The sequence below is a fragment of the Pongo pygmaeus genome, chromosome 20 (genome assembly GCF_028885625.2).
Source record: "Pongo pygmaeus isolate AG05252 chromosome 20, NHGRI_mPonPyg2-v2.0_pri, whole genome shotgun sequence".
Taxonomy (NCBI): domain Eukaryota; kingdom Metazoa; phylum Chordata; class Mammalia; order Primates; family Hominidae; genus Pongo; species Pongo pygmaeus.
The window spans coordinates 60,529,718-60,552,253 of record NC_072393.2 but is presented as its reverse complement, the minus strand read 5'-3'; the positions used below and the strand labels follow the sequence as shown (position 1 = coordinate 60,552,253).

Sequence of the window (22,536 nt, the reverse complement as noted above, 5' to 3'; positions counted from 1 at the left end):
GCCTGCCTTGACCTCCCAAAGTGCTGGGACTGCAGGCATGAGCCACGGTGCCCGGCCCATCATAGCACTTTTGATCATTAGGATAATTCCTTCTTCTTGTCATTTTTGGACACATGCTTCCCACATGCCTCATCTTCCAGAGAGGGTTTCTACCAGGGCTATGCTGGGAGTTAAGGTTGGAAAAGGGGAGATGGTTCCACCTGCCAGTGCCACATGAGTCTGCTCAAGGCTGTAACCAGCAGGGGAGAGTCCAGTGGGAGCCTCAGACTCGCATGTGGGACAGATGCCTATGTGTGACAACGCTGTAGTGAATCTGTTTCACACACATGGAGGAGGTGGCTCAGGGCTGACCATGGACCTGAGTCAATGAGCAGAGATATCCCAGTGCCATCCACAAACACAGGGGAGAAGGAGCTACAACTTCCCACTTTCATCCAAAGCCATGACCCCTCCCTGTCTGTGAGGGCCCTGGGGTTCTCCTCTGTCTCATACAGAGGCAGAAACCTCCGCCTTAGTGACCCCTGACATTGCAAGTCAACAGCAGCTACTGGGCTCTGACCTCTTCTGCTTCTTAAGGTTTCCTGCCTATGACAGGAAGTTTCATTTCTCATTTTCTTCATAGGACCATGGCTACATATTTCAGAAACATTATAAGTAAGTTTTCTCAGTGTTAGGAGCAGATGTGCGCTGTTGAGCATGTAAGTCGCTCACCATGACTGTGCAGTCCAACACCAGGATCCACTCATGTTTCAGCCCCTCAAGTATTAACCCCGTCTGGAAATGTACCATGTCTGACGCCCTCCCATGACCCAGGCACAACTGGCCCCCAAAACCACTCAGGAGGGGGGTTCATTACAACAGGCCCAAATGAGGAAACCGAGGCTCAGAGATGGAGCTTACTGCCCAAGGTCATGCAGGCAGGGATGAAGGTGAGCAATTCAGAAAAAATTAACTCCCTGTCCCACCCCCAAATCAGAGCTCAAGACAAGACTTGTTCCCAAAACCTTGAAGGCAGACTGAGATGCAGGGGAATGCCCAAGGAAGCGGGGCTGGGGGTGGGAGGGACGCCGAGGAGGCAGGAATGACTCAGAGGTTACTTTTAAGGGAGGGGGAGGTGAACACTATTAAAAAATAGGAAGAAAAAAAAGAAGGGAAGTCTAAGAAGGAAACTGGAAGAAATAAAACCCATACTCCAAAGACAAAAGAAGAGTCAGCTTTTCTTTATTTCTCCTTTTTTTCTCATTGCCAATTGCAGCTCAACTTGAATTTCACAGCCCGATGTGAGATGCGTCTCTGCTGATCCGAGCCTGTCCTGCAGCATGGACCTGCAGCTTTCCTGAAGCATCTCCAGGGCTGGACTGCCACGGTAAGGATCCTGCAATGCTGTGTTGATGGACGGGCTGAAGGAGGGAAGGGGACCCCACGGGGAGGCTCTGAGAAGAAGAACAAGCCCCCAGTCACCCTCACTTGGACAGGACAGACTCAGAAAGGTGCTGGGTCTATCGGCTCCTATGACCTGACCCTTGAAGAGATGAGGACGGATGAGGCAAATCGCAGAAAAGGGTCAGGGAGATACCATTTCTGTATGAAGTATCTGAAGAGAGCCTGGTGCCTTCCCCAGCCCCAGCCTTCGGGAAATGAAAGCCAGGCTCCTGGAGAGGGCAGTTCCCCTTCCTGTGGGGCTGATGACGGGACAACCTCGTGATGGAGAACCCAGGCTCCCAGTAGATTTACTCCATCCAGGAACTGTGGCCTCATCCATCTGCACAGCCAGGGGCTGTGGGAGGAGACGCCATGACTCCCACTCGCAAACCTCTAATCTGTCTTGATGAAATTGAAAGAGGGAGAAGGGAGACTGTAGCCTGGGAGGAATCCTGCCTCACAACTTGGTCCTGATTGAATAGGAGATCCCAGAGGTTCACAGAGATCCCAAGGTGGGGAGGATCTTCCAGGGTTCAGGAGGCAAATCTCTCTCAGGAAGCTCCGTGACCCCCTCCTTAGTGTCGCTCCTGTGCCTCAGTGGGATTTGGAGAGGATGCCTTAGATTAGAGGTTATTGTGTCTTTCAGCAACAAAACCATACAAAAAACACCTGGACATTTCACATCAGTGGATAAAGCATATCTTGTGCCGCCAAATCAGGACCGAACTGTGGTGAAATTTAGGGTTCACACTACAGTTAATCACCTTTGAGGAAAGCATTCCAGGTTGGTGCCTATCTCCATGATAAACGTCTCCCTTTCTGGCTACAGGTAATGGATTAAAGTAACACTGGCCTAACAGACACTATATTCACCTGATGATTATACTGAAAAATAGCCATAAAATTTTTCCCTCAAAATCCAATTCCCTTTGTGACAATTCTCAAAAGAAGATATACAAATGGTCCACAAACATATGAAAAACATGTATGCGTGTGTGTGTATATGCACACACACAGCACGGAATACTACTCAGCCATAAAAAGGGACAAAATAATGGCATTCACAGCAACCTGGAGGCAGTTGGAGACCATTATTCTAAGTGAAGTTATTCAGAAATGGAAAACCAAACATCATATGTTCTCATAAGTGGGAGCTAAGCTATGAGGATGCAAAGGCATAAGAAGGATATAATGGAATCTGAGGACTCACAGGGAACAATGGGAGGGGAATGAGGGATAAAAGACTACACATTGGGTACAGTGTACACTGCTCGGGTGATGAATGCACCAAAATCTCAAAAATCACCACTAAAGAGCTTATCCATGTAACCAAACACCACCTGTTTCCCAAAAACTATTGAATTTAAAAAAATAATAATAAATAAAAATAAATTTACCACATTAACAACAACAACAGCAAAAATCCAATTGCACATAGCATAATGTTTTCATGGTCTGTGCATGTTATAGCATGTAATTGGTCTTTGTTCCTTTATATGATTGAAGAATATTCCGTTCTATGCCTATATCACATTTGGTTTATGCATTCACCAATTGATGGACATTTGGGTTGTTTTCACTATTTAGCTATCATGAATAATGACAAAAAAAGGACATATATTTGTTGGGGTTTTTTTCATTTTTAAAAAATTATAATTATTTTATTTATTTATTTATTTATTTATTTACTGAGACAAAGTTTCACTCTGTCGTCCAGGCTAGAGTGCAGTTGTGCGATCTTGGCTCACTGCAACCTCTGCCTCCCTGGTTCAAGCAATTTTTGTGCCTCAGCCTTCCGAGTAGCTGGGATTGCAGGTGTGCGCCACCACAGGTGGCTATTTTTTTTTATTATTTTAGTAGAGACAGGGTTTCACCGCATTGGCCAGGCTGGTCTCGAACTCCTAACCTCAAGCCTTCCACTCGCCTCAGCCTCCCAAAGTGCTGGGATTAGAGGCGTGAGCCACCACACCATGCCAAAAGGTTATAATCATTTAAATTCGGGTTGCAACTGTATGCTTACAATTCTCTACATTTAGATTTAAAAACATTTTATTTATGGTCAATCTGGAACATAATTAATGCATCTTAATTAAGTTTCCACTGATGTATATAAAAGGCTAAAGGCTGAAGTTTTATTCACATCTAGTAGAGTAACCAACCATAAAATCATTAGTTACTTTCAACTTCGTAACTAGTTGACATTTCCCAAATGAGCTGTCTTTAATCCTGATAGTTCTTTATTTTTAAAAATATATTTGCCACGGGATGCTGATTTGCAATGGGTGTCATAATGAGAATAACCAAAATTGGGTAAACGTGACAAAATATTGGCAAAATGTTTCACATCCTTAAATTACACCACGTCTATAATGAGGAGAAAGCATTGCAAAAGGAGACTACTGCAATGCTACTTATATTCTTGCAAAAAGACCGGCAAAGCATCCACATCAAGAGAGTTCTCATCTCACTTCCAACCTTTTCCCCTCAAGAACAATTTGAATCTCTTTGGCACCCAAGGTCTCACAGGTCAATAAAGCTTCTGCTAGATTCTTTTGCTCCTCTGCATGACTTTTCAAGATAAGTTTTGCTCATTTATGAGTCCCTTAGAAGGGTTATTATTTCATGTTCAATAGCAGATTGAGTTTCTAGACTTAGTTTCCCTGTATCACTGTAGGTCATAACTCCAAGCTTTTCACTAATTCCATATTTGATAACCATCTGCTTTGCCATTTTAGTGGCATTAGCAAAATCACTGGAAGCACCTGTTGTAATATGGTCAGTTCCAAATACAAGCTCCTCTGCCACTCTTGCTCCCATACTAACGTCCATTTGTGCAAGCAGCTAGGCTCCAGTTTCATTCCATCTGTCATCACCAGGTAACAGGGACACATGTCCAAATGTTGGCCCCTGTGACATGATTGTAGCTTTGTTGATAGACATTTCATCTTTTGTGTAATATGCAATAATGGCATGACCAGATTCATGATACTTTGTGATGGATTTGTTTTTGTTATCAATTTCTATGCTTCTTCTGTCAGGCCACATTATAATTTTGTCTATGGAAAACTTCAGTTCCTTCATGGTAACCACTTCTTTTCCATCAACAGCTGCAAAAGGATGTATATTTGGTGTGATTTCATGCACATGAAATGTCCAGAATAGACAAAGCCAAAGAAACAGAAAGTAAACTAGTGATTTCTTAAGCCTGGGGGAAGGGGAGAAATAGGACTGAGTACTTACGAGGTTCTTTCTGAGGTGATGGAAATGCTGTGGGATGAGGTAGGGATGGTGATTGCACAGCATAATGAAGACACTAAAATCCATTTTATCTGTACACTAAAAAACAGTGCATTTCATATGGTGTGAGTTATGTCACATAACTAAGTAAATAAATAATTTATATCCAGGCTTCTTTCTGCCCAGTGTTTGGGAAGCTGGAAAGAGTTTCACTAGCTGGGCGCCATGGCTCACACCTGTAATCCCAGCACTTTGAGAAGCTGAGGCGGGTGGATCACTTGAGGTCAGGAGTTTGAGACCAGCCTAGAAAACATAGTGAAACCCTGTCTCTACTAAAAATACAAAAAAAAAAGCTGGGCATGGTGGCACATGCCTGTAATCCCAGCTACTAGGGAGGCTGAGGCAGGAGAATCACTTGAACCCAGGAGGCAGAGGTTGCAGTGAGCCAAGAACACGCCATTGCACTCCAGCCTGGGCAACAAAAGCGAAACTCCAGCCCTCCCCCTCCCCCCACCCCAAAAAAAAGAGCTTCTCTGCAATCCTAACCATGAGTAAAACTCTGATCAACTCCATAATGTAGATTTCACCTGAGACATCAGAAATCCAAGCTCTGGGAGCAACTGAGTAACCTGAATTCCAAGGAGGAGTAGGATGCCATGACAGGCTCTACAAAGGCAGAACACACGAGGGTGGGAGGCTGCCATACAAGTTGGGAAAGAGGAATCAGATGAAATTGTCATGAATTCCTCAAGAGTCAGTGTTTGCTGGCCTCCAAGAGACAAGGATCTCTGGGTACTTAAGACAGAGGAGCACTTCACACTCACCCATGAGCTCTTTTCCATGGGTCTCACCTGGGCCTTCACAACATAGATTGGAAGTAAGGTGGAGACCCAAAACTTGTAATTAGACATAATTACCTTCCACAGTGCGTGGCCTGAAATCTCACCCCCTGCCCAGATACTTCTCCCATGTGTAGAAAAAGACTTAAGTCATTGAGAGAGGTTCAGCAAAACCAGCCAATCTCAGGCCCCAGGTAAAAACCCATTGTGGATATAAGAAGGTAGATTTAAAAGTCCCTCTATCCCTAGGAGTAATGCGGAAAATTCCTGAAACCATAATCCCAGATATACAAATGTCAGGGAAGGGACAGAAAATTCCTACCCAAGTTAACCAAAGCTACCAAGTACAATCCAGCTGCCAAGGGGAAGGAGGACACAAACACTGAGCAAGCCCCACCCTTTCAAAGCCCACTCATATAGAAATTGTCCAAGACTGAGGCTCGGTGAGGACAGGAGAAATTTCTACTCCCCACCATGAGCCTATCCCTGAGAAGCAAGCAAGAGCAGTACACAGCTGGGGGAGGCACCAGGTGGAGTACAGGACTGATGCAGTGGAGTCCATCCAGCTGTGGGGTCAGCAGGCCCAATGCAAGCAGGAGGGGCCCATGAATGGGATAGCCATGGAGCAAGAAAGGAGGACATGCATGGACCCAACACCAGTGACTCCCTCTCACCAAAGACCATGTAGCCACCACTGTAGCTGAAAGTCTCACCTGCGACCAGCAGAGAGGTCTGGATGTGATGCCATCCTTTGAGGAGACCGACCAGTAATCCACCTGGTAGCAACTTGATGACATGGAACACATTCCACCCACGAGGGGGCAGCAAACCTTCCTTAGTCCGATGGATGCTTGTGCTGAAAATGGGTTTGACCGAGCTCCTTGCAGGGGTCTGTGAGCACTCAGAATGTCTGACTTGTTTACACGAAATAGCCCATGACTTATTCTCAGAATGGGAATCCAGATGTCCACAAAATCAGTGGAGTGAATGAGAACATGGCCACGTGATATTCTGGGGATGACCTGAGATATGTACCATGCAGTGGTTTGGTTTTACTGGGACTGAAAGAACATTGAAATGGCCTCTTGAAATTGGATGTATTGAACAGTTTGTGAACGAGACTCTGCAGTTTGGGGGTTCTGTTACCGTAGATGTAAATAGGTATATAGAAAGCTGTAGATAATATACATATAGGTATAGCTATGAAGACAATAAATGGACAAGGTGCGGTGGCTCATGCCTGTAATCCCAGCATTTTGGGAGGCCGGGGCAGGTGGATCACCTGAGTTCAGGAGTTCAAGACCAGCCTGACCAACATGGTGAAACGCCGTCTCTACTAAAAATACAAAAATTAGCCGGGCGTGGTGCTGCTCGCCTGTAATCCCAGCTACTCGGGAGGCAGAGGCAGGAGAATCACCTGAATCCGGGAGGCGGAGGTTGCAGTGAGCTGAGATTGCGCCATTGCACTCCAGCCTGGGCAACAAGGGCAAAACTCCGTCAAAACAAAACAAAACAAAACAAAAACAACAACAACAACAAAACAATAAATCATGGTACGTCTTTTGATAGGTAGAATGCATGGGCTTGGGAGAAAAGTGAGAGTTTAATGAACAGCATCTATCACTAACTTTATAGATGACACACTTGGGAGATGTGCATGTCCTGTGACTGCACTTTTAGGTGACCCTGGGTTAGAAAATCTGCCTGGTAAGAAACCACTACCAGGGAACAACACAAATTACTCTGTACCTAAAATGATGTTGCTGGTTTTCCTTGGGTTTCCTCATTACTGTACCTCATCAACAGGTAAGGAGAAAGATATTATACTGGCCTGGGTAATTTTCTTTAATGATGAGGAGGAGGATTTGGTGAAGAAAGGGTAGCTGGGCAGCTCAGATAATTCACTGTGGCACTGATGAAGTCTCCATAGCTGGAGGTAACCATGACTGGGGTTGGGGTTTGCACTGTGTCTCCAAAAAGGTATGTTGACATCCTAACTTCCCATAGCTGTGAATATGAACTTATTTAGAAATAGGATCTTTGCAGATATAATTGGTTAGGATGTGGTCATGCTGGCTTCGGGCAGGATCTAAATCCAGTATTGCTCACATCTTTATAAGACATGAAGAAGACACACAGAGAAGAATAGGATGCCATGTGAAGATGGAGGCAGAGATTAGAATGAGAAGTCTGTAAACCAAGGAATGCCAAGAAATGCCAGCAAGGACCAAAATCTAAGAAAAAGGCACAAAAGTGGCCGGGCGCGGTGGCTCATGCCTGTAATCCCAGCACTTCGGGAGGCCGAGGCGGGCAGATCATGAGGTCAGGAGATCGAGACCATCCTGGCTAACACGGTGAAACCCCATCTCTACTAAAAACACAAAAAAATTATCCGGGCGTGGTGGTGGGCACCTGTAGTCCCAGCTACTGGGGAGGCTGAGGCAGGAGAATGGCATGAACCCAGGAGGCAGAGCTTGCAGTGAGCCGAGATCGCGCCACTGCACTCCAGCGTGGGCGACAGAGCAAGATTCTGTCTCAAAAAAAAAGGAAGAAAGAAAGAAGGAAAAAGCACACAAGTTTCTTCTTCAGAGCCTATAGAAAGAAGAAATTATATGAACATTTTGATTTTTTATTTCTGGCCCGCAGAACTCTGAGAGAATAAGTTTATCTTGTTTTTATTCAATACTTTGAGATAATTTGTTATATCAGCCTCCAAGAAACTAACACAATGGGCAACTCCCAGGCTTCAAGAAAGCCTGAAACAGGCACAATAATCAGGTGCTCAGATGCCTCAAAGTTGAAATTTATGTTTATTTCATTGGGCCGATAGTTGAGACAAGTAGAGTTTCTCATGCAAACTCTGGCAGAATGTAAGCAGAACCTAGAGAGGGTGATAGACAGCAAAGCTGGTAAATATAAAGGATGACCTCAGGGTCAATTACAACAGAGAACACTGTGCTTTTCCCCATTCACATCCATATGCTTTGTTTGCCTCATTTTTAAATAAATGTGTCCAGCGTGTTGTTGCTTTGGCGGCACATATACCAAAATCAGAATGATACAGAGAAGATCAGCATGGCAGCTGCACAAAGATATTAACAAATTTCATGAAGCATTTTATATATTGTTTTTAATGTGTCCAGCAAAGACCTGGAAGAAATTATAGTTACAGTGTGAAAAGACATGAACATGAAGTTCATGGGGCTATGAGCAGGGCAAAGTGTGGACTGCAACAGACAGGGCAGACCCTGGTGATTCCCCATCAGTGTTGCCTGAGTCATGCCTTTTTTTTTTTTTTTTTCTTGAGACAGGCAGAGTTTTGCTCTTGTTGCCCAGGCTAGAGTCCAATGGTACGCTCTCGGCTCACTGCAACCTCTGTCTCTTGGGTTCAAGCGATTCTCCTGCCTCAGCCTCCCAAGTAGCTGAGATTACAGGCATACACCACCATGTCTGGCTAATTTTTGTATTTTTAGTAGAGACAGGGTTTCACCATATTGGTCAGGCTGGTCTCAAGCTTCTGACCTCAGGTGATCCACCTGCCTCGGCCTCCCAAAGTGCTGGGATTACAGATGTGAGACACTGTGCCCGGCTGTGTCATGTCTTTTTAATGCATGTCATCCTAAATCTCCACTGTCAAAAGTTTCCTTTTCTGGAGATTCTAGACACTATAAATGATAAGACACAGGAAAAAATATACAACATCCTTTAGAAGAAGACATCAAAATCAAGTACTCAAAAATATAAGATTCTTAGTGTTCACTATTCAGTCAATAATTACTAACCATTAAACATTAAAGAAACTTTAAAATGTTTTTCTTTTTTTTTACTTTCCTCTGGGTAATTTCAAAAGCTCTATCTTCAGGTTTAGAGATTTATCCTTCTTAATCTTGTTTGTCATTGAGGTTCTATATTGTATTTTTTTATTTCTCTCATTGAATTATTCAGCTCCAAAAGTTTCTGTTGGGTTTTTTATTACATCTATATCTTTGTTGAGTTTCTCATTCAGATTATGAATTGTCTTCCTGATTTTGTTAAATTTTCTGTCATTATGCTCCTCAAGATAATTTTGAATTTTTTTTGAGGAATAATATAAATTTCTTTTTTCTTTGGGGTTTGGGATATAACACTGTAACTGTGGTGACTACTCTACTCCTAAGCAGAAAGACTAAATGATAAACTAATCAAAAAATATAGCTACAACAACTTTTCAAGACACAGTCAGTACAATAAGCTATAACTGGAAGCAACACGTTAAAAAGCAAGAAGATGAAGTGAAGGCATAGGGTTTTTATTAGTTTTCTTTTTGCTTGTTGTTTGTTTATGCAGCGTTAAGTCGTTAAGGTCAAAATCATAGGTTATAAACTAGTATTCGCAAGTCTCATGGTAACCACAAACAAAAAAACAATACAATAGAGACACAAAATATAAAAAGCAAGGAACAAAATCACATCACCAGGGAAAATCACTTTCACTAAAGGAAGACAAGAAGAAAAGAAAGAAGGAAAAAAACACACACACACAAAACAACCAGAAAACAAATAACAAAAAGGCAGGAATATTCATTGAATTATTCAGCTCTAGAATTTCTGTTGGGTTCTTTTTTATTACGTCTATATCTTTCTTGAATTTCTCATTTGGATTATGAATTGTTTTCCTGATTTTGCTGCATTGTCTGTCATTATGCTCCTCAAGATCATTTTGAATTTTTTTTTTGAGAAAAATGGTGAATGTCCTTTTTCTTTGGGGTCAGTTACTGAAGAATCATTGTGTTCCATGGATGGTGTCATGGTTGCTTGCTTTTTTGTGCTTCTTGTGTCCCTGCATTTATGTCTGTAAATCTTGTGGAATAAATCACCTCTTCTAAACTCTAAGAGGCTTCCATAGGATAACACTTTCACCTGCAGATGAGTCTTAGTGTGTTGGTTAGGAAGAGTAGGGTGGTGCTGGCTCCGAGTACATGAAGCGGTATGGCCCTCATGCAGCTTCTTATTTTATTTTATTTATTTATTTATTTTTGAGACGGAGTCTCACTCTGTCACCAGGCTGGCATGCAGTGGCACAATCTCAGCTCACTGCAACCTCCGCCTCCCAGGTTCAAGTGATTCTCCTGCCTCAGCCTCCTGAGTAGCTAGGACTACAGGCACCCGCCACCACACTGGGCTAATTTTTGTATAATAGTGTGAGTTAATACTTAATAAGCACTCATATATATATACATACATTTATATGGTGTATATACATATATATGTATGGTATATATACACACACATATACACACACACATATATACACACATATATACACACACATATATATACCATATACAATTTTATATATATATACACACACACACATACATATATATACACCATTAGTTCTGTACCTCTAGAGAACCCTAATACACAGCGTGTCACATTAGTACAGGCACAGGGCCATTACTCTTGTGAACACCCATGGCACCATTTCCACTTCAGCTCAGTTCCTGCGGGTCAAGATGCATCTGTTACTGGGAAAGGTGGATAGAGTGGCTCTATGGCAGCTTGGCACAACAGGATAGTGTATAGCAACAGCTCAGCCTGGGGATGGCAGGCCACTAGGCAAGGCTGGCTCAGCAGTGACAATCCCTCAGCAATGAAAGGATGCCGTAGCTACGTGTCCCCCAGAGATCCAGAAGTAGATTCCATTCCACAATGGCATAGTGCCAGAGCCATGACGGCCATGGACAGTGGGCACAGTGTCAGTCTTTTCTCCTGGGTGAGTGCAGCTGTGTAGAATCTGGGTAGCTCCGTCAGCTGTGCTTAGTGTCTGTGAAAGGGAATCTCCAATGGTGAGATCTACAGGTGTCCAAAGTGTTGATGGAAGCTGCTAGGTCCTTTTCTCAGCTTCTTCCAGCAAGGAGAAGTCCCTCTTTATTCCAAGCTGATCCTGACTGGGGGATGGGGTGATAGAGGTGCAGTGCTACTTTCATTTACTATGTGGCCACCCTGTGATTTTTAATGAAATGGCTAAAATGGCAGATGTAGAATTCAGAATCTAGATGCCAAACAAAGATCACTGAGGTTCAGAAGAAAGTTGAAACCCAATCCAAGGGATCTAGGTAACCCAGTAAAATGACACCAGAGGTGAAAGATGAAATAGACATTTTAAGAAAGAAAGAAACTGATTTTATAGAGCTGAAAAACTCATTACAAAAATTGCATAATATAATAAAAAGTAGTAACGGCAAAATAGACCAAGGTGAGAAGAGAATCTTAGAGCTCAAAGGCTGCTTCTATGGCCAGGTGTGGTGGCTCACGCCTGTAATCCCAGCACTTCGGGAGGCTGAGGCGGGCGGATCAACTGAGGTCAGGAGTTTGAGACCAGCCTGACCAACATGGTGAAACTCCATCTCTACTAACAATACAAAATTTGCCGGACGTGGTGGTTCATGCCTGTAATCCCAGTTACTAGGGAGGCTGAGGCAGGAGAATTGCTTGAATCCATGAGGTGGAGGTTGCAGTGAGTCAAGATTGTGCCATTGCACTCCAGCCTGGGCAACAAGAGCGAAACTCCATCTCAGAAAACAAAAACAAAAACAAAATTAAAAGAGACTGCTTCTGTGAATCAACGCAGTCAGACAAAAATAAAGAAAATAGAATTTAAAAGAATGAACAAAACCTCTGAGAATTATGGGATTATGGAAAGAGACAAAACCTATGACCCATTGGCATCCCTGAGTAAGAGAGGAAGCAAGCAACTTGAAAAACATATTTGAGAATATTATCAATAAAAATTTTCCCAACCTCACTAGAGAGCCAACATTCACATTTAGGAAATTCAGAACACCCCAGTGAGACACTATACAACAAAACCACCCACAAGCAACATAGTCATCAACTTCTCCAAGATCAACATGAAAGAAAATTATTTATGGCAGCTAGAGAGAATAGGCCAGTCATCTAAAAGAGGTACCTCATCAGGCTAACAGTGAACCTTTCAGCATAACCCTAAAAGTCAGAAGATATTAAAGATATTAGGGTATATTTTCAGCATTCTTTTTTTTTTTGAAACAGAGTCTCGCTCTGGTAGCTGCGACTACAGGCACGTGCCACCACGCCCAGTTAATTTTTGTATTTTTAGTAGAGATGGGATTTGGCCATATTGGCCAGGCTGGTCTCAAACTCCTGACCTCGTGATCTGCCCGCCTCAGCCTCCCAAAGTGCTGAGATTACAGGTGTGAGTGACTGTGCCTGGTCTGGGGTCTTAAACAAGCTTGAAAGATAGTCTAGGCCACAAGTACTGCGATTCCTGGGCAAATCCTAGTGCTGTGCTGAGTTTGGAACCAGTGAATTTAGAGAAATCAGCCAAGGTAGCTAAGGGTGTACTTGTTTCATCCCTCCCACTACCCAAGGCAGCACAACTTGTAGCAACAAAAGTGATTCCTTTCTTCTGATTGAAGAGAGGAGAGGGAAGAATAAAGAGGACTTTGTCTTTTTTCTGGGATACCAACTCAGCCACAGAAAGATAGAGCAACAGGCAGAGTCCTGAGGCCCCCATCCCAGATGCTAGCTCCTGGACAACATTTTTACACATACCCTAGGCCAGAAGGGAAGTTGCTGCCTTGTGGGGAAGGATTTAGTCCTGGCAGAATTCATCACTTGCTAACCAAAGAGCTCTTGGGCCCCGAATAACCAGCAGCAATATACAGGTACTATGTCGTGGGCCTTAGGTGAGACTCTGAGACTTGCTGGCTTCAAGTGAGACTCAGCACCTTCCCAGCCGTGTTGACTGTGGGGTGAGAAAAGTGGAGGAAAAAGTAAAAGGGACTTTGTATTGCACCTTAGGTACCAGCTCAACAACAGGGGATAGAGTGCCAAGTAGGCTCTCGGGGTCCCCGATTCAAGGACTTTGCTCTTAGAGATCATTTCTGGACCCGCCCTGGGCCTGGGCAGAGCCCAGTGTCATGACGGATGAATAGCAGGCCAGGCAGGTTTCACCACAAGCTGACTGAAGATCCCTTAGGGCTTAAAAGAACACTGGCAGTAGTCTGGGAGTTCTCCTTGTCGGCCTGTCATGGCAGTGGCCATGGCGTGAGGCTCCTTTGCCTTAAGAAAGGGGAGGGATGAGTGGGAAGGACAGTATCTTTGGTTTGAGTGCCAGGTCAGCTGCAGTGCAACAGAACGCCTGGTGGACTTCAAGATTTTTATTTTTTTATTTTTTAGTATTATTATTTTGAGATGGAGTTTCACTCTTGTCACCCAGGATGGAGTGCAATGGCTTAATCTCGTCTCACCACAACCTCCGCCTCCCGGGTTCAAGCAATTTTCCTGCCTCAGCCTCCTGAGTAGCTGGGATTACAGGCCTGCAGCACCACACCCAGCTAATTTTTTTGTATTTTTAGTAGAAATGGGGTTTCTCCATGTTGGTCAGGCTGGTCTCAAACTCCCGACCTCAGGTGATCCACTCACCTCAGCCTCCCAAAGTGCTGGGATTACAGGCGTGAGGCACCGCGCCCGGCGGCTGAATCTGTTAAACACAAAAACAGGAGAGGTAGCCCCATGCTGATTATGGACTTCAGTCAGTGGGCGGAGATATCCCAGCTCCTGTCCACAAACACGAGCGAGGGTGAGCCACAGCTTTTCTTTTCCCTTTTGTTTTTTTTTTTTTTTTTTTGAGACGGAGTCTCGCTCTGTCCCCCAGGCTAGAGTGTGGTGACACGATCTCAGCTCACTGCAAGCTCTGCCTCCCAGGTTCATGCCATTCTCCTGCCTCAGCCTCCCAAGTAGCTGGGACTACAGGCTCCCGCCACCACGCCCGGTTAATTTTTTCTATTTTTTTTTTTTTTTTAGTAGAGATGGGGTTTCACTGTGTTAGCCAGGATGGTCTCGATCTCCTGACCTCGTGATCTGCCCATCTCAGCCTCCCAAAGTGCTGGGATTATAGGCATGAGCCACCGCGCCGGGCCGAGCCACAGCTTTTCATCTTCATCTGGAGCCCCTACCCCCTCCCTGACTGTGAGGACCTGGGGTTCCTCTTCTGTCCCACACAGAAGTGGAAATTTCCTCCCTAATGACCCTGGGATGGTCCTAGACACAAGCGGGCTGTCAGCTTTCAAGTCTGTTCTTTGATGTGCAACCTTCTCAAATTAAAAAACTTTTCATTTCTTTTTCTGCACAAAACTTTCATAATCTACTATTTCAGATGTATAATCTACATATTTCAGATATATATATATATATATATGTATGTATGTTTTGAAACAGGGTCTTGCTCTCTCACCCAGGGTGGAGTGCAGTGCTATGATCATAACTCACTACAGCCTGGACCACCCAGGCTCAAGCAATCTTCCTACCTCAGTCTCCCAAATGGTTGGGACTGCAGTCGTGCACAAACATACCTGATTATTTCTCTTTTATTATATGCAGAGACGGGGTCTCACTATGTTCCCCAAGCTGGTCTTGAACTTCTGAGCTCAAGGGATCCTCCATCCTCAGCCTCCCTAGGTGCTCAGATTACAGGGGTAGGCCACCGTGCCGGGAACTTCAAACATATTATAAGGAGCATTTCTTGGTATTTGGAGCAGATGTGGGCTCTTGAGTGGGGGCATCAATCATCCTCCTCAACTACGGAGCTCAACGCCAGGATCCTCTCACACCCCAACCACTCCTGTCTTAATCTGGTCTGGAAATTCACCATGGCCGAGCCCCCTCCCATGTCCCAAGCACCACTGAGCCCCACATCCACTCTGAGAAGGTGAGGTCATGACCACAAGTTCCAAAAGAGAAAGGCTCAAGCAAGCCACTTTGCTGTCCAGGGTCACATAATCGGTGGAATTGGGAAGAAAATTCAGCTCCCCCCTCCACCCCCTGAATCAGATGACAAACCTGAGTAATTGTTCTGAAAACTTGGAACATGGCTGGAGGCACAGAGGGACGGCCAAGGACAAAGGGGCACTGAGGAGGCAGGAACGACTCAGGTTCATTCCCAGCGGAGGGGTTTTGTTGCTCTGCCCTAGCCCTTGGTGAGCTGAGTATAGGTCAGGCCGACAGTGGCTAGGGCTCAGGGAGACCCCATTTCTGTCTGAAATGTCTGCAGAGAGCCTGGAGCTCACCCCAGCCCCATCCCTGGGGAAATGAGAGCCAGGCTCTTGGGGAGGGCAGTTCCCCTTCCTGTGGGGCTGCAGATGGGACAGCCTTGTGACAGGGGGAACCCAGCCTCCAGTCCACACTCTGCGTGTTTTTGTGCCCCGCCAGGCACCGTGGTCTCATCCGCCTCCACAGCTGAGTCCAGTGGGAGCTGACGCCATGACCCTCACCCTCTCAGTCCTGATTTGCCTCGGTGAGGTTTGAAGAGGGGGAAGGAAGTTCCCCGTCTTGGAGGGAGCTCACTCTAAAGCCAGGCTCTGGTCTATCAGAGGCTCCGAGGGAGGAGAGGAACTGCTGGGGCTTTGGGGGCAAATCTCTCACAGGGAACTCTCTTCCAGGGCTGAGTCTGGGCCCCAGGACCTGCGTGCAGGCAGGTGAGTCTGTCCCCAGCTGTCCCAGGTCCCTTCTTCTCACTGGGGACAAGGGCCCAACCCCGGGCAGCTGGGGGTGGAGATAGCTGTTCTGGGCTGACTGATGGGGACGTCTGGAGGGTCCTGGGGCTGAGAGCTAGAATCTGAGGGATGAGGATGTCTTGGGATCCAGCCTCTGATTCCATTCTAGGCACCCTCCCCAAACCCACCCTCTGGGCTGAGCCAGGCTCTGTGATAGCCCGGGGGAAGCCCGTGACCCTCTGGTGTCAGGGGCCCCTGGAGACTGAGGAGTACCGTCTGGATAAGGAGGGACTCCCATGGACCTGGGACAGACAGAACTCACTGGAGCCAGGAGCCAAGGCCAAGTTCCACATTCCATCCATGGCGTATGACAGTGCAGGGAGATACCGCTGCTACTATGAGACCCCTGCAGGCTGGTCAGAGCCCAGCAACCCCCTGGAGCTGGTGGCGACAGGTGAGAGGACACTCAGGGGTCCCAGCCCCAGGCTCTGCCCTCAGGAAGAGGGTCGGCTCTTAGGGGCGTTTCCCTCTCACAGCCCAGCCCTGGAGATGATGTGGGAGGTGGGAGCCCCATTTAACACGGTGCCTCCTCCTCTACTAGGATTCTATGCAGAACCCACTCTCTTAGCCCTGCCGAGTCCTGTGGTGGACTCAGGAGGAAACGTGACCCTCCAGTGTGATACGTGGGATGGACTTCTCACGTTTGTTCTTGTTGAGGAAGAACAGAAGCTCCCCAGGACCCTGTACTCACAGAAACTCCCCAAAGGGCCATCCCAGGCCCTGTTCCCTGTGGGTCCCGTGCCCCCCAGCTGCAGGTGGAGGTTCAGATGCTACTACTATTACAGGAAAAACCCTCAGGTGTGGTCGAACCCCAGTGACCTCCTGGAGATTCTGGTCCCAGGTGAAAAAGCCACCACGCTCCTTTATATAATTTTGGGGAGCCAGATAGGTTGTTGGGAGTTTGGTTGATGACTGATCATGGCAAGGACCCCAGAAGGATGTGTTGATGGATGGGCTGAAGATGTGAGGAACACCCTATGGGGAGGCTCGGATGGGGAAAGAGGAGCCTGAGTCACCCTCACCTGGAAGGGGTCAACTCAGGAAGGTACTGGGTGTATTTGCTGCAATTTCCTGTCCCTTGATGAGGAGAGGACAGACCAGACAGACAGTGGCCAGGAGTCAGGGAGACACTATCGGTCTGGAACTTCTCCAAGACAGACCCAGGTGAGAAGGAGCCCGTGGGATCCCAGACACAGAGCATGAGAGACAGTGAGACCTGCAGGGCCAGGACGCCAGGACGGGAGAAGGAAGGGGTGGGGGAGGAACTAGCCCTCCAAGTCCCAATTCCTCTTTCCCTCCAGGCGTGTCTAGGAAGCCCTCCCTCCTGATCCCGCAGGGCCCTGTCGTGGCCCGTGGAGGCAGCCTAACCCTGCAGTGTCACTCTGATGTCGGCTACGACAGATTCGCTCTGTACAAGGAGGGGGGACATGACCTCCTCCAGGGCTCTGGCCAGCAGCCCCAGGCTGGGATCTCCCAGGCCAACTTCACCCTGAGCCCTGTGAGCCGCCCCCACGGGGGGCAGTATAGATGCTACGGTGGACACAACCTCTCCCCTAGGTGGTCGGCCCCCAGTGACCCCCTGGACATCCTGATCGCAGGTGAGGAGCCCAGCGGGTTCAGTCAGGGACCCAGGCTCTGCATAGGTCCTGCTGGGGGAATCCAGTTAGTGATGGCCGGGATGAGGCGGGGGGTGATCCCAAGGGAGGGAGAGACAGAGAGAGAGAGAGAGAGAGAGAGAGAGAGAGAGAGACAGGGGTGGGTGGGGAGAGGAGACTCAGAGAAAACAGAGACAGAGGCTCCTAGAGAGGCCTGGGGAGGTCTCAGCTCAGAACAAGGTAGGGCAGCCCCTCACCCATCCTTCTTCTCTCCAGGACAGATCCGTGACATACCCTCCCTCTCGGTGCAGCCAGGCCCCACAGTGGCCTCAGGAGAGAATGTGACCCTGCTGTGTCAGTCACGGCATCAGATAGACACTTTCTTTTTGACCAAGGAGGGGGCAGCCCATCCCCCGCTGTGTCTACAGTCCAAGTACCAGTCTTATAAATACCAGGCTGAATTCTCCATGAGTCCCGTGACCTCAGCCCAGGGTGGAACCTACAGATGCTACAGCGCAATCAGGTCCTACCCCTACCTGCTGTCCAGCCCTAGTTACCCCCGGGAGCTCATGGTCTCAGGTGAGGGCCGTGACCCTGTCCTGTCCAAGCCCAAAGGCTCAGCTCAGGCCCTGCCCCCAGGAGAGCTCTGGGCTGGGATGGAGTCGGGGTGGGGGGGGTTTGAGGGGGGCTCAGCCAGAGGGAGACTCACCCCTCAGAGGGGAGGAGGACAACGGGGTCTCCCCAGGCATGCCCACCCTTGGCCCCATCTCCTGGGACGCAAATGGTGAAAGGTGAGCAGAAGGAAGTTTCCAGAGAAGCCACGGGCAGGTGGAGGGAGGGGTTTCCTCACTCAGCACCAAACTCCTCACTCCCTTTCTGTGCTTATTCCCAGGACCTTCTGGGGATCCCAGCCTCCCACCCACAGGCTCCACCCCCACACCTGGTGAGTCACTGAGGCCTCTGGGCTCGGAGGGAGCACGGCCTCCCCCTGGGCAGCCCTGAGTCTCACCGAGGATCCTATTCCCCTCAAAGACTCAAGCAGGAGCTTCCCTCCAGGGAGCTGGGCAGAGCCAGAGGAGGGGCCTCAGGCTCTCCAGGGCTCTGAGGCTGGGCTGGTGAGTGGGGGGCGTCGAGGCAGAGAGAGATGTTGGGTGTTGGGGCCCAGCCTGGGGGAGGAGCAGCCGGGCTGACATGGGGGGCACAGCAGCCCCAGCCCTCACCTCCCCATCCTGACCCAGGAGGCCCTGAGGACCAGCCCCTCAACCCCACGGGGTTGGATCCCCAGAGTGGTGAGTGAGGGGCTCTGAGTGGGAGGTGGGCAGGGCCCAGGGGAGGCAGGGGTGAGTTCTGTCCTAGGTTCAGGCTCCTCTGGAGATGGTGACGTGCACAAGCCTTTCCCCGGCCTGGGCCTCAGTTTCTCCAAGTGTAAAGGAGAGAGGCCTGCACAGGTGGGATTCTTTAGGGGCTTGTCCTATCCCACCTGCAGCAGTGATGGTAACCTGGGGCAGGGCAGGGAGGCAAGGCCGTGGTTTGGGGCATTCAGGCTCTTTCTCTGCATCTCTGGGGCTCGGCTCAGGGGCAAAGAACAAGGGCTGCAGGTCAGACTCCTGGGTTCACTTCCTAGCTCTGCTGCATCCCACCGTGGGGCCCCAGGCAGGTCAATTTTCTACTCTGACTCAGTCTCAGCAGCTGTAAACTGGCTCAGTCCAATCAAGCTCACAGAACTGCTGCGAGGTGTAAGTGAAATCATGGGACCTGGCCCTGTACACAGCTCAGCAGGGACACAGCCCTCCAGTTACCCTCAGCCCTTCCCAGATACACACAGAGCCCCTATCCAGACAGGTTTTGCATGGGAGTGTGGGAACTTGACAGAGTGGGAAACGGTCCTGGCTGAGCTGGGGATGAAAGCAATGCAGGGTCCGTCCTGCACAATCCACTCCCTCCCCTAGGCCCTGCTGTGCTGGGGAAGGGAGGACCGTAAGGAGGACACCAGCCCCAGATGGAGACACTAGGACAGGCCCCTCCTGTCAGATGAGGAGACCCAGAGCAGGAAGTGGGTGTCCACCTGGTGGGGCAGCAGGAGGACAGCTGGGGAAAACACAAGGTCCTGGGTTCCCTTCCCAGACCTGCTTCTTCCAGGCTGGGGAGCCTGGGGCAGGCGATTCCCCTCTCTGAGCCTCGGTTTGCTCCTCTGTGAATTGGGGGGTTGGCAGTCCCATGTTGCACGACTGCTGTGAGGGTTGGAGCTCATGAAGGAAAGACCTAGCTCGCGCCTGCACACAGTAGGTGCTCACATCAATGATGTCATCCCCATTCCTGACGTCATCACGCTCAAGGTCTAGGAAGGCACCTGGGGGTTGTGACCGGGGTCTCAGTGGCCTTCATCCTGCTGCTCTTCTTCCTCCTCTTCCTCCTCCTCCTCCGACGTCGGCATCAGAGCAAACACAGGATATCGGGTGAGTAGGGAATGGGGGGACCCGTGGGCCGACCGAGGGTGGGCTCAGGGCACCAGCCAGAGGGAACCCAAACACACAGGAAAGTCAGCTTAGAAAAACTGCTCCAGAAATTCCCAGGTGAAAAATCGATGGAGAAAGAAGAGAATAAATGTGAGCATGTGTGGAAGTGCTTGATTCTTCTGATTTTACTTTAAACTTATGACGTGTTTAAAGCCTCAGTGCCAGTAGGCCTCCAGGTTTCCTTCTTTCCGCTCGAGTTGTGTGTGCAGGGCAGCTGGTTCGAATTCTCCCAAGCCTGACACTCTGTCCATCTCTGTCCAGCCCATTTCTACCGTCCTACAGGGGCTGCGGAGCCAGAGCCCAAGGACCAGGGCCTGCAGAAGAGGTAATTCTGCCTGAAGACCCCAGACTCCCATCCACCCGCACAGCCCCCTCACTGCCCCTCACATTCCCGTGTCCTCCCCCAGGGCCAGCCCAGTTGCTGATGTCCAGGAGGAAATTCTCAGTGAGTGACAAGAAGCGGAGGGCACCTGGGGTGGGCAAGGGGGCCCCAAAGTTTCTGTAGCAATGGGGGCACAAGCACAGGCTGGGAAGGGTCTGGGGCCAAGGGGGAGGTGGTCTGAACCCACACTGTGGGACCTCGGGGACATCACAGTCCCTCCCTGGATCTCAGCCACCCTAGTGGGAGCAGGGCAGGGGCTGGCAGGACTGAGAGATCTCAGGGAACCTTCCCAGGAGATGAATCCCTTGCTCTGCCCCAGCAGATGCTGCTGTGAAGGACACACAGCCTGAGGATGGGGTGGAGCTGGACACTCAGGTAAGACCCCGCCCCTGTCCCGGGCACCAAAGGCCTCCTGGTGCCAGATCTAATCCTGCAGGACTTCTCTGTCCTCCTTCCCCCGGCTCTCAGCATCGTCACGGTGGACCCCTCCTTGTCCAGCACGCTGCCTCCCGCCTGCTGTGACGTCACTCTCTCCTGGTGTCCTGGGACCTCGTGGGCCTCCTCCCGGGTCCCCTTCCTGCTCCTCAGCCTCTGTTTGGCCCTCTGGTTGTTAGAGCGCTCCGCAGGCCTCAGGAGGATGAGGAATAAATGAACCACCCCAGTCCCCTGGGCTCCCCTTCATTCATTCATCCAGCGAGTGTTCCCGGGAGCTCACCGAGGATCGGGCTCCCCGTGGGAGCTGCAGACACAGCAGGGAGCAAAGCCGCCCCCGCCTCCTGAGCTCACCTCACGGTGGGAGACAAAATGCAAATAAATGCGCCGTGTCCAGGAGTGCAACGTGCTGTAAGGAACATAAACCAGGGAAAGGGCAGAGAGTGTGGGGCAGTGGGGCCAGTCTGAATGGAAGGGTAGGGCTGTCTGCTCAGCTGTCATCTGAGAAGCCTGGACGGAGGGGGCCACACGGTCCTCTAATGGACGAGCCCCTACAGGCAGAGGAAACAGCCGTGCAAAGGCCCCGAGGCAGCAGCGAGCTCTTGCAGGAAGGCCACCTGAGGCTGCAGCCAAATGGGCAAGGTCAGAGTGAGGAGGAGGGGCCAGAACCACAGGGAGGGAGTGGCCAGACCCTCCACAGCCTTAGGGCGTCCCTGAGATTCCATCAGGAAAGGGATGTAATCAGATCACCCTGGGAACAGTGAGGAAAATTGACTCCAGGAGGTCAGGGGGATTCAAGGACACCCCCCACCACTGTCTCTTTCCAGCAGAGCCCACACGATGAAGACCCTCAGGCAGTGACGTATGCCGAGGTGAAACACTCCAGACCTAGGAGAGAAATGGCCTCCCCTCCCTCCCCACTGTCCGAGGAATTCCTGGACACAAAGGACACACAGGCAGAAGAGGACAGGCAGATGGACACTGAGGTGGGTCCTTTCCTCTCCAGGCCCCCAGGCCTCCCCGACCCCCACCACGTTCCTTCCCTCTCACTCTCCCCCACTGCAGGCTGCTGCATCTGAAGCCCCCCAGGATGTGACCTACGCCCAGCTGCACAGCTTGACCCTCAGACGGGAGGCAACTGAGCCTCCTCCATCCCAGGAATGGGAACCTCCAGCTGAGCCCACCGTCTACGCCACACTGGCCATCCACTAGCCCAGGGGGGACGCAGACCCTACATTCAGCAGAAGGAGACTCAGGGACTCCAGAAGGCACAGGAGCTGCCCCCAGTGAACACCAATGAACCCCAGTCAGCCTGGACCCCCAACAAAGACCACCAGGACATCCTGGGAACTCTGGGACTCACTAGATTCTGCAATCAAAGATGACTAATATCCTTGCATTTTTGAAATAAAGCCACAGACTTCTCAATAAATCAATGAGCTGAAAAAACTAAAACAGAAATTAGAGAATGGTATAAATTGAATGATAATGTAAATATTACACATTAAATGATGAAATCGGAAAACTACAAATGAGC

At 49.0% G+C, this 22,536-nt stretch overlaps 2 protein-coding genes, 1 non-coding gene and 1 pseudogene across 5 annotated transcripts; 3 read left to right on the top strand and 1 right to left on the bottom strand.

The window, feature by feature from the left end:
- LOC129021111 (leukocyte immunoglobulin-like receptor subfamily B member 3) overlaps window positions 1-22,536 on the top strand; it is a 71,392-nt gene that overhangs the window by 12,611 nt on the left and 36,245 nt on the right.
- On the top strand, window positions 1,245-22,454 carry LOC129021234 (leukocyte immunoglobulin-like receptor subfamily B member 5). 4 transcript variants are annotated; one of them, XM_063658942.1, is made up of 15 exons: window positions 1,245-1,366; window positions 15,731-15,815; window positions 15,961-15,996; window positions 16,184-16,468; window positions 16,616-16,915; window positions 17,376-17,672; window positions 17,946-18,248; window positions 18,562-18,612; window positions 18,908-18,958; window positions 20,006-20,125; window positions 20,447-20,510; window positions 20,593-20,630; window positions 20,890-20,942; window positions 21,827-21,985; window positions 22,065-22,454. In XM_063658942.1, exons 2-15 carry the CDS (start codon window positions 15,782-15,784, stop codon window positions 22,209-22,211), a joined length of 1,938 nt encoding a protein of 645 aa, XP_063515012.1. In that variant the 5' UTR covers window positions 1,245-1,366; window positions 15,731-15,781; the 3' UTR covers window positions 22,212-22,454. The 4 variants fall into 4 exon arrangements, with proteins under 4 accessions (XP_063515012.1, XP_063515014.1, XP_063515013.1 ...); XM_063658944.1 differs by lacking the exon at window positions 18,908-18,958 and having other exon boundaries at window positions 21,830-21,985; XM_063658943.1 differs by lacking the exon at window positions 18,908-18,958.
- On the bottom strand, window positions 3,882-4,362 carry LOC129021233 (ATP-dependent zinc metalloprotease YME1L1-like; annotated as a pseudogene).
- On the top strand, window positions 8,522-8,625 carry LOC129021279 (U6 spliceosomal RNA). The gene has a single exon (XR_008496008.2). It is a non-coding gene; the product is annotated as a U6 spliceosomal RNA (small nuclear RNA).

Bases quoted from the DNA above. Each gene is read 5' to 3' on its own strand.
- LOC129021234 (XM_063658942.1), top strand. From the start codon at position 15,782: ATGACCCTCACCCTCTCAGTCCTGATTTGCCTCG. The intron at 15,816-15,960 runs GTGAGGTTTGAA...ACTCTCTTCCAG, and splicing joins CTCAGTCCTGATTTGCCTCG to GGCTGAGTCTGGGCCCCAGG. The intron at 16,916-17,375 runs GTGAAAAAGCCA...CTTTCCCTCCAG, and splicing joins CCTGGAGATTCTGGTCCCAG to GCGTGTCTAGGAAGCCCTCC.